Here is a 15,090-nt window from a genome sequence, read left to right as displayed (position 1 = left end):
GCAAGTCTGGGGGCACGGCCGCTCCTGCAAACCCCACTGTGCCCATGGCTGGCCCAGCGGCAGATCTGCCCACCCCGCAGCCGCCAGCCCCCCAGCAGCCCGCCCTGGGAGAGCCCAGGCACCATTTCACACTTCATAAAATATAAACGGCGGTGGCGGCGGCACGCAGCCCTCCTGGGTGTAGTGTGACCATTGTAAAACACGCCGGCTTTAACACCTAAAAGGTAATTACTTCGGCCCATTTAATATTTAAGAGAAGCCACAGGAAAATACAGGGTCAGCACCAGCTTCGTCTCGCTCGTGCGCCCATGCATGCTGCCCGGGCAGTGGCTGCGTTTCTGGGGGTTATCTCAATTTGGGAAGTGTGGGGAGCAGCAGGGAAGCCCAGAGGGGCTGGAACTCATTCCCCCATCCCAGCTGACAGCAGCAGTGCCCGGGAGCAGAGGGGAGCTGCAGCACGGGCTCGCTGCTGGGACAGGGCAGCTCAGCATTGCCACGAGCCCCCTTCTCATGCAAGCCAGCAGCCCCGTTCACCTTCCTTCCCAAGCCCCACCCCAGCTGTGCGGGGCACACTTCGTCAGCCTGCCCTTTTCCTTCCACTTATTTTATCATTAAAACATTTGCACTGCTAATGGGACAAATAAAAGAGCCCATTTGTTCCTCTTTATTACCCTAGGAGGGGACAGGGAGAGAGAGGAGGCTCCTCCTGGCTTGAATGGTTAATTTATTTGTCCTGCACTAAATTCTCCAGTCTATTCTCTGTTGACCCTTTGCCTGATGTATGACATATTAAAGCCTATATATAACAAAGGGAAGAGCTGTGCAATAGCGTGATTAAAGAAATCTGCCATTCTGGCTGCATTTCCCTGACTGTTTGTAATAAAGATGTCAGAGCACTGAACAGATAGTGCTATAACTTGGTGTGCAGGGAAACAGCCCGCCTGGACCGACGGTTGTGGTGGTGATCGTAAAAACGTCCACAAAGGAGAGGGCCATGTCAGTGGGGACCCCCAAGCCAGCCCCCCCAGCCCTGCAACAAGCCAGCAGCAGCAGCCAAGCTCCAGCCAGGACTCTGGCTACTGTTGGCACTTTCTGCTCCCGCTCCCCTGGCTCTGAACCCCGGACCATGGCCAGGACATGGAGGAAAATCAGCTCCCACGCTGAGCAGGGACGCACTGGGGTGCAAATCCCCCGACAGCCCACTGCCCGCAGGGCTGGATCTCCTCCCTGCTCATGCTGCTTAAAGCAAAACCTCCCCGGTTTGCAGAGCCGGGCAGCAGACCATGCAGCTCTGCCCAATTTGTGCTCCAAACCAGGATCCACCTGCCCTGCAGGGGATGCACCATCCTGCCTAAATCCTCTTGCCTGGGGAAGACAACCTAAGGACACCCTGCAGTGTACAGAGGCACAGTGTCACTGCGCTATGGTCCAGCCCCTGGAGACCCCGTCACCGTGGTTTAGGTCTTTCCCACGAAGCCGTCAGGCTTCACCAGAGCAAAACTATTGTCCCTGAAGGCTTCAACTCAAGAAGCGCGGAGAGCCACCATCCTACTGAAAACAGCATGGGCCAAATCAGCCGTGCTTCCCTCTACAGCAAGAAAACCCAGGAGCCAAAGAGCAAAAGGCTTTCAGAGAGAGAGAGGGAGAAAAATTGGCAGATTGCGAGGCCGGCCCTAATGCAATCCTTTCCAAGAATTGTTTTGATGAATGACGCGGGGAAGCAGAGGAGTCCTTCCCGGCAGGAGGGAGGTGGCCTTTCGTTCACCCACAGCACGGAGCTACGGTAAAGCCAGTGATTTACCCACACCCAAGGCCACGGCTGGGTGCCAGCCCTGGGACGGCTGCTCTGCAAAGGAAAAGCAAAGCTAAAGCTGGGAGCAGGGGCTCCCCGTGCTGGGTCCTGCTCGCTCCTCTTCACCTCCAACGCCAGCACAGCCTTCGCAGCCAGTGCCGGGGAACATGCAAGTGGCGTCACAAACACGAGCAACCAGCACTAAGCTTCCCTTGCAAACCTGTGTCATCTGCCCTTACGGGAACCCCAGGGAAAGTGGGGGCTGCAGGGGGCTCCCCCGCGCGGAGCAGCCTGCAAAGGCTCACCCTCTGCAGGGGGGAGCTGCTGGGACACGCGTGATCGGCACACGGCTTCGCAACGTTGCTTTATGCAATTTACCGCCCGGCCCCCTCTGCGCTCCTCTTCCCACGCGCTGCCGGAGCACCGGGCTGGGCTGCACCGGTGGCAGTACCGCAGCTCCATCCCTCCCACTATGCTGCAGCCACCGGCACATTTTTCACTCTGTAACAGGGACCACCGCAGGAACAGATATATTTGTCACAGAAGGGAAACTCTGGTGCAGCGCTGATTACGGACTCGCTGTTCCCTCCTCCTTTTAGCAATGGGCAGCGATAAAATATTGGGGTGAACCTGGGCTTTGAGCTTGGGCGGAACTAAGAACAAAGCGTCGTTTCCACATCCATTAAGAGAAGGCCACTGCACCTCAGAGGCTGTAAAACAGCAGAGATAATGCAGGTTTAAGGCTTTTTTCTCAGCTCTGGTGAGACACCAGTAAGTCACCCGAGTCCACTCCTGATTGACACCTACGCTCAGGAAGCTGCGTAATTAACGCCCGTCGGATCCTGCCACGTGCTCTCCCTGCCACGTTGTGATGGATGCCCCATTACTGCCCTTGGCTAAATGGCTTCCAGCCCTTCTGGAAACTTCCCATCCCACAGAGCTAAAAGGGTGTTCAAAGGGGGCCCATCCCTGCTCCTGCCAGCCCCTCCTGCCTGCAGACCCTGGAGAGACCCCAAGGGCCCTGCACACCATCACGGGGGCCCCGGGCTCAGCCCTTCCTTCTGCTCCAGCCCCGGCGTGGCCCAGGCCCATCTCACAAACCGCTCCGTGCCTCGGGTTCCCGAACAGGGGTACTCGTTCTCCCGCCTCCCGAGGGAACGATGCTGCAGCGGCGGAGCTGTGCAGGACCCAGTCTGGGCCACGCCGGCACCTCACACACTGACCCCATGCTGCTTGCTGGGGGTTTTCCATCCCAGACCCCAAAATTCGCGTCCGCCCCGGCTGCCTGGGCGCTCCCACCCCTCCGCCATTGGGGCTGCTGCTGCTGCGGGGAACCAGCCCCATCCGCACAGCGATGCAGGGGGGCGGCAGATGCAGGATGCTGCCTTGGTGCTGCCGACCCCCGCAGGGGTTTGGGGGGGGGCTCGGGGGAGCCACGCTTGGCTCCTGGCCATGGCACCGGGACAACTCCGGTGACTTGCAGCCGCTGGAAACCCAGGGGCCGCTGTTAAAGGCGTGCCGTGGGAAGCCTGCAGCGAGCAGGGAGCCGCGGTGCTTTATTTCTGTACCAGTCAGCAAAACGGGCAGCTGGAGAGCCAGCTGAACGCCGACCCCCAGCCGTGCCCGAGACCTCCTTCCCGGTTAAAGAGGCAATGAATAAATGAAAATGTGTAATACTCTGCAGCCCATAAAGGGGACTGGAAGCACTTAGGTGAATGGGTACCTAGGATGCCCCGCTGGCCTCTGCCTGTCAGGCTGCTTTCTCACAGAAAGAGTCGCTCTAGCACGTTTCAAAGGCAACGGGAAACGCTGACACCGGGACGGAGCAGGCTTTTGAAATTCAGCCTTTTCTTCTCCCTGATTTTCTAGCTGCAAACCTCTTTTCCACTCTCAGCCAGAGAGGTGGAGCTATTCCTGCCTGGTTTATTCCTGGACAAACTGAATTGGCAATGAAACGATAGCCGCCAGCAGAAGGGAAAAACCGGTGCATTTAACCTGCACCGGGGCCCGGCAGCCGGAGCACGGCACGTGGCAGGGATGGTGCCGGCGGAGGCGGCTGCAACAGTGGCTGCAGCACCCGACGGCACTCCTGAACACCAGCGAAAAACCAGCAATGAAGCTGCCTTTGGTGAGATTTCAAGGAGAGGATTTTGAATATACAGCTTCAAAGTGCATGAAAGGGGAAGGGAAGAGCTGGCTATCAGGAGACAGGTTTAACCACATTAAAAGAGTCATCGCTCCCACTGAGACTTTCGCTCCATCCAGCTTTGATCCATTTTTTATCCATATTTCCTTTCATTTCTCCCCTTTTGTTGATGCACAATGGAGGAATCAATACCAGAGTGAGTGATGCTGAGACATGCTCTGGTTGTTAATCCCATACCCAAGTCTGCTCTGAAGCCACAGCCCTGCCTGGGTCCCCTAATAACATTCCTATTCGTGCTGAAATAATTATGACAAGATTTGTTGAATATAGCGCTCAATTCGCTTCTAGACTGACTGACAGGGACAGAACATCCAGTCAGTTGGAGCAAACCGGCTCAGCTCACCCCGCAAACCCTCTGTGGCCACCGCAGTAACCGTCCCTCCATCTGCCTTTGAGCTGGTTGCTCTTAAAACGAGACGCGTCCCCAAACTCCTCTCTCCTGAAAACTCTCGAGGCAGAAGGACTTTCGTGCCTTACCACACGCTTCAGCCTGCAGCAGCAGGGTCATTTTTTAGAAGCTGGAAGGGCATTACGGGAGATGGAGATGGGGAAAGAGAACACCAGAGAGGAGAAAGAGAACTTGCTGTAAGTGATGACAGCATTCATCCTTTTAAAATAATTAATAAATGATTAATGGCATAAATTACCATAAGATGTGTTATGACATGTTGCAGAGACATTTATAAATGTCTATGGCTTAGTTTATAGCAGCCTTTATGCAGCCCTCATAAATTGAAGTCTGTAAATCAATGTGGCTGTCTCTAAAATGGGTTAGAGCACATCTTCAAATAATTTATAAGGGATAAGGCAATTTCTATATGCCTGTATTAACAAAGTCTTTATAAATACAATCTTCATCCAAACTCATCCTATTATAATTCAGTTACTGCATCACGCACTCAAGAGATGATGAAATTATTGCTACCTGAAGCTGTGACATTGGGGACAACGTGCCAACAAACCTGTTCCCTCCCCCGGTCCTTCCCGAAGCGCTGGCACACAGCAACGCCTCGCAGCCCCCGCACACAGCCGGGGGACAGAGCTGCTCCCAAAGCCCCCGCGGGGCAGGACGCCAGCGTGCAGCACGGCCCAGCTCCTCCACGGGCCACGAAGAGCTCGGAGCCACCTGCAACAGCCTGGCTCCCCCACACCTCCCCGCGTGCAACGCGCCCGAGCACCCAGCGCCGCTGCGACGCGCTTCCTCGCCCTCCTCCAACCCCCGGCGCCGAGACGAGGCGTACGGAGAGGAGCGGCAGGAGCCCCCCTTACCTTTGCAGGCGCCGGCGGCTCCCAGGTGGTAGATGCCGGCCAAGACGCGCCAGACGGCCGCCTGCTCCTCGGCCGTGATGCCCAGCGTGCCCATGGCGGCCCGGAGCTGGGCGAACGCTGCCGAGGCTTTCTGCTTCTCCTCGGGCTGCAAGAGGAGAGAGGTGGGAGGTGAAACGTCACTGTCTCTGCCAGAGCATCGCAGGGGCTGGGCGCAGGGGGATACTTGGGGGAAACCCCAAAACAGCCCATGAAAACCAAACGGTCAGCAAGGAAAAGGCAAGGAGGGACCCCAGGAGCAGTTTGGACAGCGGGGGGAGAAGGCCCTGGCAGGTTCCTCGAGAACTTGGCATTAAGAGCAAGCCTGGGCACGTCTTCTCTTCGTACAACTTCCCATAATTCCCACTTCAGGAGCGTCTGCAGAGACGTTAAGCAGCAGCTGGAGGTAGACGTTTCGTACCTCCTCACTTCTTGCTAAGCACACCCACCCCCCGGCGCACTGGGGCGAGCTGAACAGCTCCCAGCCACCGGCAGGACCTCGCCTGCCCACCTCCAACCACGGCAGCCCCGTCCACGAGTCCTGCAACTCTTCGGGCCAGCGCAGCCCCACAGTGAGATCAGGGCTCCAGCGCGCAGCATCCCCAGCCTGGCAAGGACCAGCCCGCCTGCCCTAAAGGATTTTGGCTCCTGCAGAGCCCTACGAGGCAACTGCTAATGAGAAAACACAGCTGAGGTCTGCAATTTCTCTAGACTCAAAAAAATACCCCACATACTTGTGACACCGGTATCACAGCAGGGGTTATCCACCCCCACTGGCTGCGGGGATGAAGGCAGCGATGCCGCCAATTAGATTTTTCAGTCTCAGCATCGAGAGCACTGTCCAGAAAGGAAAATCTGACAGATTTCCCCAAAGTCCAACTGAACCCAGGCACAGCACACCACCACTCTGTCTTTCCTTCTGGGCTGGTTCCAGAGCAGGCAAACAAAGCCCCTGCTCAGCCATGCCAGGCTGGGGTGCAGGATTTCATCCCAGGGGAGGTTTTTGGGTGGTTCATCCTTCCATGCCCTCATCCCCAGTATCCTGGGTGCTCCTTGGACAACCCTGTTGCACTGTGCTGAGCCAAGCCCGGCTTTCCAGGGACAGGCATGGGCTGCAGGGAACGTAGCCAGGAAGGAGAAGAAGTGGTGGTGGGGACAGTGCTTGTTGCCTTGGCAGAGCTTTCACACCCTGGACTGAAGAGATGCTGCCCAGGGCCGGTGCTGCCCGGCTCCTGCTGGCCCCAGTGGGAAAACCCTGCGTGCTGGGATGGGGAACCCACAGGAATCGGGAGCTGCAAAAGGAGGGTAAAACCCCAAATCTGCTGCTGGCAAAAGGAGGGTAAAATCCCATCTCTCCACCCAAATCTGCTGCTGCATCAGCAGGGCAAGGACCCGCCGTCCCTCCCTGTGCCCTCCACAGGAGCTGCTGCTCCAACAGCCGATGCCTTTGGCTGCCGGACCAGCGCAGGAGCTCCCTAATGAAGATCAAATATTGGATTCATCAATAGATGATGTAACTGCAAATTGCTGCGATTCATCCCAGCACTTTGGCTCATGAGCAATCTGCCTGATCTTTGCAAACAGCTCAGACTAATAAGGAGCTGGTGCTGGAAATCAGCTGCAGTACTTTTAACTCTTAAAAATTGCATTCTGGGCCCTCCAAAGGATGCACTTGGCCCCCCAGAGCTGCTGCTGCTGGAAAATCAACAGCGGTTGTCAGCCTCAGAGCAGCAGGATCCGTCCCTGGGGTGGCCGGGGGTGTCCAAAACCCAAGCAGAGACACCAGGCAGCAGCAGCCCTGGTGCTGGCAGCTCCCCTGCTCCCGCAGGGCTGTCGGAGGGGTGCTGGAGGCTGTTTGGGCAGACCCTTCCTCACATCCCAACCTTCACTCTCTCCTTCCATGTGCCCAGTACAGTGGCACTGTCCCAACACATCCCCTCACCCAGCAGCCGAGGATCCTAACACATCCTCTAGTGGGGGGTGACAAAGGGGACGCGCTGGCATCTCTCCCTACCTTTGAGAATGGCTTGATCCCGAAGGAGTTGCTCTCAGCTGCCTGGTGCAAGTGCAGCATCGTCCTGAAGTCAGGTACAGAAAATGAGACTCAAGCTCCCTCCCGCCCCCAGCCCTGCCCAAACCCCCTGCCCTCTCCTCATTTGATCAGCCCAATTTCAGTTTTAGTTTCAGAAGGGGCAAAAAAAGCACTAGAACATGTTTCCTAGAAAATCTCTAAAATGCATAAAAATCCCTGCAGCATCACTACTGTGATCACTCTCACAATCTCTTCTCAAAAACCACATTGCTGGAGCAAACTTGGATATAAATCATGGGGGAGCCCCTTGGCGATGGGGGCACCCGTCAGCTGAGCAACCAGGCGAGGAGTGGAGCCACCCGGTGCTGTGGCAGCCGCACACCCACCTGTGGGCCGCATCCAGCCCCGCCAGCATCAGGGGGAAGATGTTGAAGCTGCTCTCTCCGTGGGGCTGCTGGGCGACACGGCCCCTCTCCAGCAGCATAGTCTGGGGAGGGAGCGGAGGCAGGCGTGAGCGGCAGCCCCCAGCCCCCAGCGTGCAGGCAGGGGCAGCCTAGAAAATGGGGTGGCCCTGGCAAGTACACCACAGTCTCTGGATAAGCCATTGCCTGGGCTCAAGACGAGCCAAGATCTGCCTCCAGCCTTGTCAAGGTTGTTCAGCATCAGCGCTGACACCAGGAATGAGTCCCTGCAGAGCTGGGGACACCCCTGCCCCACCACCCAATTGTCCCATCCTCCCACCAGCTTCCCAGGAGGGTACTAGTGCTCTGGAGAGCGGGTGCTCCCCGGGGCACATTCCCACTCCTGCACAAGGACAGTCACACCGGGCCATCGCCATCAGCTCCCTGCCGGTGCCCGGGGCAGAGGGGGGGCAGCCACGGGGCAGCCATGGGGCAGCCATGGGAAGCCCTGGTGTTCCCCAGGAGCGGCTCAGCCCTCTCCTCCATCAGACCAGGCCCAGGGGCACGGGCAGCTCGGATTGAAGTGCCTTCACATAACAGCCCCGATGGTGGGAACAGCCCTGAGAGGCTTCTGCTCCAGGCTGATGCATAAGGTGCTGCTAATGAAATGCTGAATTATACATTTCCCCATAAACATTTCATCCCAGCGCTGTTCTGTGCTCCCTGCCAGGGGAGGGGGTGACGTGCTGCGGGGGACCCCACGCCGCTGGCAGAGCTCCTGCTCAGCTGCAGTTTGGGGCACCTTTGATCCGGGAGGAGAAGCGGTGCGGAGCATCGCTCCTCTCGCACCCAGCCTGGCCGGGAAGTGTGGCACAGGGGCGCTTCACCCCCATCCTGAGGAGCCTTAGTTTCAGCCACAGCCCTCCCATCTCACCGGGGACCTGGGTACCTGGTGCGCATGGGATACCTGGAGGTGAGCAGCGGTTATCCGGCCGGTGGCACTGAAATCCAGCGACAGGACCATGGAGAAGCGTGTGGAGCTGCTGCTGTGGCCGGTGGTCACTGACCCAAAGGCTCCCAGGACTGTGAACATCGCCTGGATCTTCTCCACTGCAAAACCAGCACTGAGAACCCCCTGAGCCACCCTGCGATGGCCACAGCCCTGCATCGCTCTGGTACTTGCTGGGAGAGAGCCAGACCATGCTGCTGCTGCACCAGCACAGCCTCAGGGCTGCAAACGGGTGCTGGAGGAGGGTTCTGCTCCTGGCTGCACCTCTGCCTCCTCCTCCTGGGGGTCTGCACCAGCGCACAGGAACCCGGTGCACCGGCCAGGCACCCGGTTAGCATCCCACACTGTGAGACCACGTGTACGCTGGCCAGGGGTGGGGGGGATGTGCCGTCCTGCTCCTGGCCATTCATCAGCCCTTTGCAAGAGCACGGTGTACCCAGAGCTTGCCCAGACCTCCGAAATCCAAACCCGCCCTCTAAAGCTGCTGATTGCTTAACAGCGCTTCCTCTCACGTCACCAGTAACTCGATCAGATGGGAAAAGTGCTGCCCCAAGCATGCAAGTAATTCCCTTCTGGTGCTTACTCAGGTGTCTATCGAAATAGAAAAGCTGTTGGGGCTCGGACGGATGAGCGGCAGCGGCATTCGCAGCCCCGCCAGCCCGCGCCGCACTCGCACAGCCGCACCAAGCCACCCCGACAGGGCACAAATCAGACCGGGAACGGGTCAAATGGGGACCATCAGACGGAAACAGCATCACCTCCGTGTTGGCGAGTGTTCCCCAGCCTGCACTCCCCAGCACCATGCACCCCACAGCCCGCTGCCGGGGCTCAGAGCTCGCATAGCTGCCGTGTCCCGTACCTGAGACCGTGCCGTCCACGCTGCCCGCCGTGCCCACCAGGTACTCCAGAGTGCTCTGGCAGCACGTGGTCTTCCCAGCCCCGTGGCGCCCCAGGGGCACGATGGCCTGGTCCTGCCGCTGCATCAGCAGGTTCCTGTAGGCCCTCTGGGCCACCGAGCAGATGTGCGGGGACATGCTGTCCCGCTTCCCCTTGGACGCCTGCGGGTGGGGAGAGAGGGGGAGAGCACATCCAAAACAGGCTCCTTGTAGAGAAAATCCTCAAGACACAGCATGCTTAAGGTGAGGGTTTCTCCTTCAGGGTACAGAACCCCCCCAAGATTCCCAGGGGAAGGGGAAACACCACCAGCCTGGCCACCCACACCAGCACCAGAGGGTTGGGGAGCAACCCAGGGAACCCGCAGCAGGACCCGCTGCAGCTTGTCTGTGGGCAATAGCACCACACCCCAGGCCTGTTCCTTCCCCAGCCCCGGCAACCCCAGGCCACTCAGGGGGTGCAATGACAGCAACACAGCAGTTCTCTCCTGGAAAGTAGGAAAACTTCAGTGCTGGGAGCGGTGCCCAGCTCCAAGCATCCCTGGCCCTGAATGTCCCCACCCCCAAGTATCCCCAGAGCATCCCCAGTCCTGAGCATCTCCCAGAGCATCCACCACCCCGAGAGTCCCCGGTCCTGAGCATCTCCCAGAGCATCCCCTGCCCCGAGCATCCCTGGTCCTGAGTGTCCTCAGAGCATCCCTGGCCCTGAGCATCTCCCAGAGCATCCCCTGCCCCGAGCATCCCTGGTCCTGAGTGTCCTCAGAGCATCCTCAGCCCTGAGCATCTCCCAGAGCATCCCCCACCCTGAGCATCCCGCAGAGCATCCCCCTCCCCGAGCATCCCCGGTCCTGAGCATCCCCCAGAGCATCCCCCGCGCTGTGACAGTCCCACGGTGCCATCTGCCGGCACCGCAGCGCCCGGCGCCCTCCGCCACTATCCCCGCGGGAGTCGGTGACCGCTTCCCACGGGAGATCCCGCCCGCCCCGCGGTCCCTCCCTGCTCACCTTCCCCGAGCCGCTGCTGGCAACGAAGCTGGGCTTGATGGCCACCAGGCTGGGCCCGGCGTAGGTGTAGGGCAGCCGGGCCCGGTAGCGCTGCTGCAGCGTGTTCAGGGCGCTGCACTCGTTGAGGCTGACGAGCGCGGCCAGATCCTCGGCGTGATCCAGGCTGGGGGGGTTGGTCTGCGGGGAGAGAGCCAGGGCCCCCCTCGAGCTCTGCCGCCTGTGCCGGACCCCACCAGCAACCCCGACACCTTGGAACCACCAGCCTGGGACGGTGGCCGGAGCGCCAGGGCTGCCCCGGGTCTCATGTCGGGCTGTGCACCAGGTGCTGTGGGCAGGGGTCCCACCTCTGCGCCAGGCAAATGATATGGGAAAGTAGAAAATATCTGAAAATATTCTTTTTGAAATATGTGATATGCTTTAGTCTCTGCAATATTAGCTAGCTAGCCTTGTCTTTGGTAAACAAGAGTGTAACCCCCTGCCCTTGGCAGGGCTTAAGTAGGGTCTTTATCACTCGAAGGCCTGCTTCATTGTGCTCAAGTAGGGTCTTGATCCCTCCAAGGCCTGCTTCATTGTTTTAGGTGAGATGGGGATGGGGGAGGAATTGTCTTGGTGCCACAGACCATGGAGGGGGATGTTGCCTTGAGCTGTGGTCGCGGGGGGGAGACACTGCCCAGCTGCCCCTGAACTGCGCACTCTGGAGGTTGGGTTCAAAAGGACAATCGGGAGGAAGACTATCGAGGAACTCTTACTTCCTCCCCAAGACCACCAAAAGACCCCCGAAGGGGAAGACTCCGCCTGCGCAAGGGGGAGGAGATCTAACTGACATCCAAAGCAGGACAGTGATAAATATGTAAATATGTAAGTTTTGTTGCTTTAAATAGGAGGCAATGACCGCGGCTCGGGGTGCAGCATCCTTAGGGCACCGGACCCTCGCTGCACCCAGCGCTGCAGAGCTGTAATAAACAGACCTGCTGCACAACCAACTTGGGTGGCGGGGTTCTTTCGCAGATCACAAAACCGAGGAGGGGACTCACCCGCTGCACGCTGTCCTCATCCACCTCGGTGATGCTGCCGTCCACCTCCCGGCGCACCCTCACCCTCCCCGCCGGCAGCTCGGGCGTCCCCACGTCTGGCTTCAGCTGCGTGGCTGCAACGAGAGGCCGATGAGTCCCTCCAACGCGGCATGGCCAAGGCAGCTCCGGGCAGAGCTGGCTGCGGCGTGGGGAGCTGCCAAGGGGCCACCTCCAACCGCGGGCCCACTGGGGCATGGCCATGGTGCGGTGCCGGAGCAGCAGCCAGCGCCCACCCCGGTCCCGACCCGCAGCCAGGCTGGAGATGGCTCTTCTCTTCGGCGCTGGAAAGCGAGGGCAGAGGAAGGCAAGTTACCGAGCGTGAATCCATCCTGCTGGATGAGCCAGACCTTCTCCGCTTCATACCAAACGTCCCTCGGAGCCTGCGGGGAGGAGAGAGGGAAACCGTGCAGGAACCAGCAGAAAATGGAGCTGGAGAAACTGTGCTTGCCCCATGGGCTGCAACGCTTCCAGCCAGAAGCCCTGGCCCCTCCTCTGCCCCCCTGGCCGGCACCAGGGGGCACCTTCTCCCAGCCCCCAGCTGAGCCCATAAGAATGGGAAGAACTGCGTGAAACCAGAAAATGGCATCAGCGCCCCGAGACCCGGAGTAACAGCCCGGCAGGTCAGCAGACACGTTACCTGGTCCTTGTCCGTGCTCTCACCCGTCACTTTGACCTCTCCCGGTGCCTCTTCACCCTCTCCTGGCTCTTCCTTCACTTTCCCCACCTTCTTTGTCACATCTTCTGACTTTTCTTGGATCCCTCCTGGCTCCTCCTTGAGCCCCTCTGACTTGTTGGCAGTTTTTCCAGGCTTTTTGATTTCCCTTGGCTCCTTCTTGCCTCCTCCAATGTCTTTCTTCATCTTCTCTGGCTCTTTCTTGGCTGGCCTCGGCTCCCTCTTGGTTCTCGCCTTTGCTAGGGGCTCCTCGTGGCTTGGGGCTGCCCCCTTCTCCTTCTGTGGACTCTCAAGGCCTGTCCCCTTGGGTGTGTCCCTCTCCTTTGCTGGGACTTTGCTGCAGTGCTGGGGGCCCTTGCTGGGTGCGGGGGCTGGAGCCGGGGGGCTGCCCCCTGGGCGAGGGTCCTTGGGGCACTTCTCGGGGCACGACGTCTTCGCTGCCTTGGGAGCCTCTGGGTGAGGGGTCTCCGGTGGTTTGGGGGACTGGGCTTTGCTGGGGACGGCCCCTGGCACAGCTGTCCTGGGTGGCAGTGCCTTGCGTGGGGGGGCAGAGACCCCCTCGCCCCCCTGCCCCTCTGCGTGCAGCCCGTTCTGCAGCAGCCGCCCCTCGCTGGCCACCTCTCCTCCGGCTGCTGGGGTGTCCCCGGCTGGGACCTTGCTGTCCTCCCCGACGGGCTGCCAAGCAAAGAAGAGGAGCCGGGTCCGACAGAGACAGGGCGAAGGACCCGACCCCCGGCCCCAGGAGCTGCAGCCTGGTGCGGGACGCCCACGCCAAGTGCAGCCCAGCAGGACACGGAGCTGGAGCCATGGCCGATGGCCGCAGGTGGCTGCCCAGACCCGGCTGCATGGTTGCAGTTGGTGGTGGCATCCTCTTCTTCCTCCTCCTCTTCCTCCTCCCTCCCGCTTGGCCACATCCCGCCTCTCTGCCCGCAGCATCCTGGGTCACCGCTCGGTGCCGTGCCCAGGGACACCCCACGCACTCCCCTTCCTGCACTCAGTGAGCTGAACCGGACAGCCTTGCACTCTGCTTAATTACTCGCCTTCCAATTAAGCAAGCCAGGAATGACAAGTTGCATTAACAAAGTCTCCAGCGTTAATTGCTCAAGGCTGGCGGCCGGCCGGGGCCCCAGCCTGCTGCAGCCGACGGCACGCTGCGAGCCCGGGCCTCGCCGTCCAACCCAGCTCGTGCACAAATAACGCTGGGGGTCCCGGTGCCACGAACGGGAACTGCTTTGGGCTGGGGACAGATGGGGACACCCGGCCGGCGCCAAGGCAGGGCGCCCCGGTGCTGCGGAGGGTTCCTCACCGCTCACCTCCTCTTTCGCGCTCGCCTTGGTTTCCTTCTTCAGCTTCGCCGCCTTGGCCTCCTTCTCCGTCTCCCGCACGAGCTGCTTGATGAACCCCCCGGGGATGACCGACAGGAGCAGGGGGGGGGCAGACGGGGGCGGCCCCCGGTCCTCGTCCCGTATCTGTTTGCAGGAGCAGAGGCTGGGTTATGGGGCACTGCGTGGGGACGGGAGCCCCGGCAAAGCCATTCCCGCCGGCACGTTAGCGGCACGAGCAGCAGAGCCGAGCACCAGCACCCTGCTCTGCCAGCGGGGCCGGCGGCAGCTGCAGGCATCTTGCAGGCGGCCAGCGAGGCCGTGGGCCACCCGTGAGCACCAGGCTGGTTCGGGGATGCTGTGGCGAGCGAGAGGAGAAGCACCAAGAAGAAAAGCCCCACGGAGAAGCGCCCAGGTTTCCGCACGCCACCGAGGGCTGGGCGCAGCAGGGAGCCCGCGTGTGCTGCCAGCTCTGCCCAGTGCCCAGCAGCTCCGGCACGGCCATGGGAGGAACTATCCTGGCTGCAGCAAGGCAAGAAGTGGCTCCCGGCATCGCTGCGGCCACATGCAGACCTGCGGGTCCCTCCATGCCTGGCCCCAAGCTGAAATCCAGCCCCGCTTCCCACAGGTCCAGCAGCCAAGGGTTTTCCCAGCCGAGCCACCACCAAACCCTGCAGACTCCCACGGGTCTCGGCCCTGCAGGGAACCACGTGCCCCAAACAACAGCAAAAATTGCCCAAATCAGAACATTCAGGCTGCAAAGGTGCCCGGAGCCGGCAGGGTTGGACAGCGGGGCCGAGGGGATGCTGACCCCAGGGGCGTGCGGCAGGGCTGGCTGCAGCGCGTCCCCCCCGCCCGACACCGAGTCCCCGGGCAGCCCGTGAGCATCCAGCCCCGAAACACCGGTGGTGCCCCCCCAGACCGAGACTTTCCTTCTGCTCCCAGAGCGCGAGGCGCGAGGAGATGGCCATGCCGGTGGCGAGGCGGGACGGTGCTGGCCGGAGAACCGCGGGGCCACGCCGGGTGCACGAGGAGGAGAGAGATGAGAGAGTTAGCCAAGGGCTCCCGCTGGCCCCGGGGCTGTGCCGGGGCTGGCAGCACCATGACCTTGCTGGGCATCGCCCCAGTCTGAACTCGTGGCACTGGCTGGGGCATGGAGGGGTTGGGACGTTTGGCAGCGCTGGGGAGGACAGCACGGCCATGAGCAGCCACCTCCAGCCCCCGGCACGGCGAGGGGTGAGGAGATGCGGGGGACTGGTAGTACAGGGTGTCGGTGGCACCAGGGTAGTGCTGGGACCCCGCTGCCCTGGGCTGGGTGGCACAGGGTGGCCGCGGGAGCCTGCTCGTGCCTCGTTTCGGACTTCACCTGTCGAGATCATT

The 15,090-nt window shown here is 60.5% G+C and overlaps 1 protein-coding gene across 1 annotated transcript in view; it reads right to left on the bottom strand.

The window, feature by feature from the left end:
• MYO18B (myosin XVIIIB) overlaps positions 1–14,681 on the bottom strand; it is a 73,018-nt gene extending 58,337 nt beyond the window's left edge. Inside the window, exons 1-11 of the mRNA XM_086474018.1 lie at positions 14,645–14,681; positions 13,702–13,859; positions 12,353–13,063; positions 12,029–12,095; positions 11,677–11,789; positions 10,643–10,819; positions 9,605–9,803; positions 8,704–8,846; positions 7,722–7,822; positions 7,318–7,381; positions 5,268–5,412 (exon numbers count right to left, since the gene is read on the bottom strand). Coding sequence (XP_086330144.1) covers positions 5,268–5,412; positions 7,318–7,381; positions 7,722–7,822; positions 8,704–8,846; positions 9,605–9,803; positions 10,643–10,819; positions 11,677–11,789; positions 12,029–12,095; positions 12,353–13,063; positions 13,702–13,859; positions 14,645–14,681 — 1,915 coding nt within the window. The remainder of the gene's footprint in view (positions 1–5,267; positions 5,413–7,317; positions 7,382–7,721; positions 7,823–8,703; positions 8,847–9,604; positions 9,804–10,642; positions 10,820–11,676; positions 11,790–12,028; positions 12,096–12,352; positions 13,064–13,701; positions 13,860–14,644) is intronic.
• Between the last annotated feature and the right edge of the window lie 409 nt (positions 14,682–15,090).

Source organism: Leptosomus discolor, chromosome 16, assembly GCF_034619465.1.
Source record: "Leptosomus discolor isolate bLepDis1 chromosome 16, bLepDis1.hap2, whole genome shotgun sequence".
In the NCBI taxonomy this organism is placed as follows: domain Eukaryota; kingdom Metazoa; phylum Chordata; class Aves; order Leptosomiformes; family Leptosomidae; genus Leptosomus; species Leptosomus discolor.
Note: the sequence above shows the minus strand (reverse complement) of the source record. Positions and strands in the feature narration are given on the sequence as shown.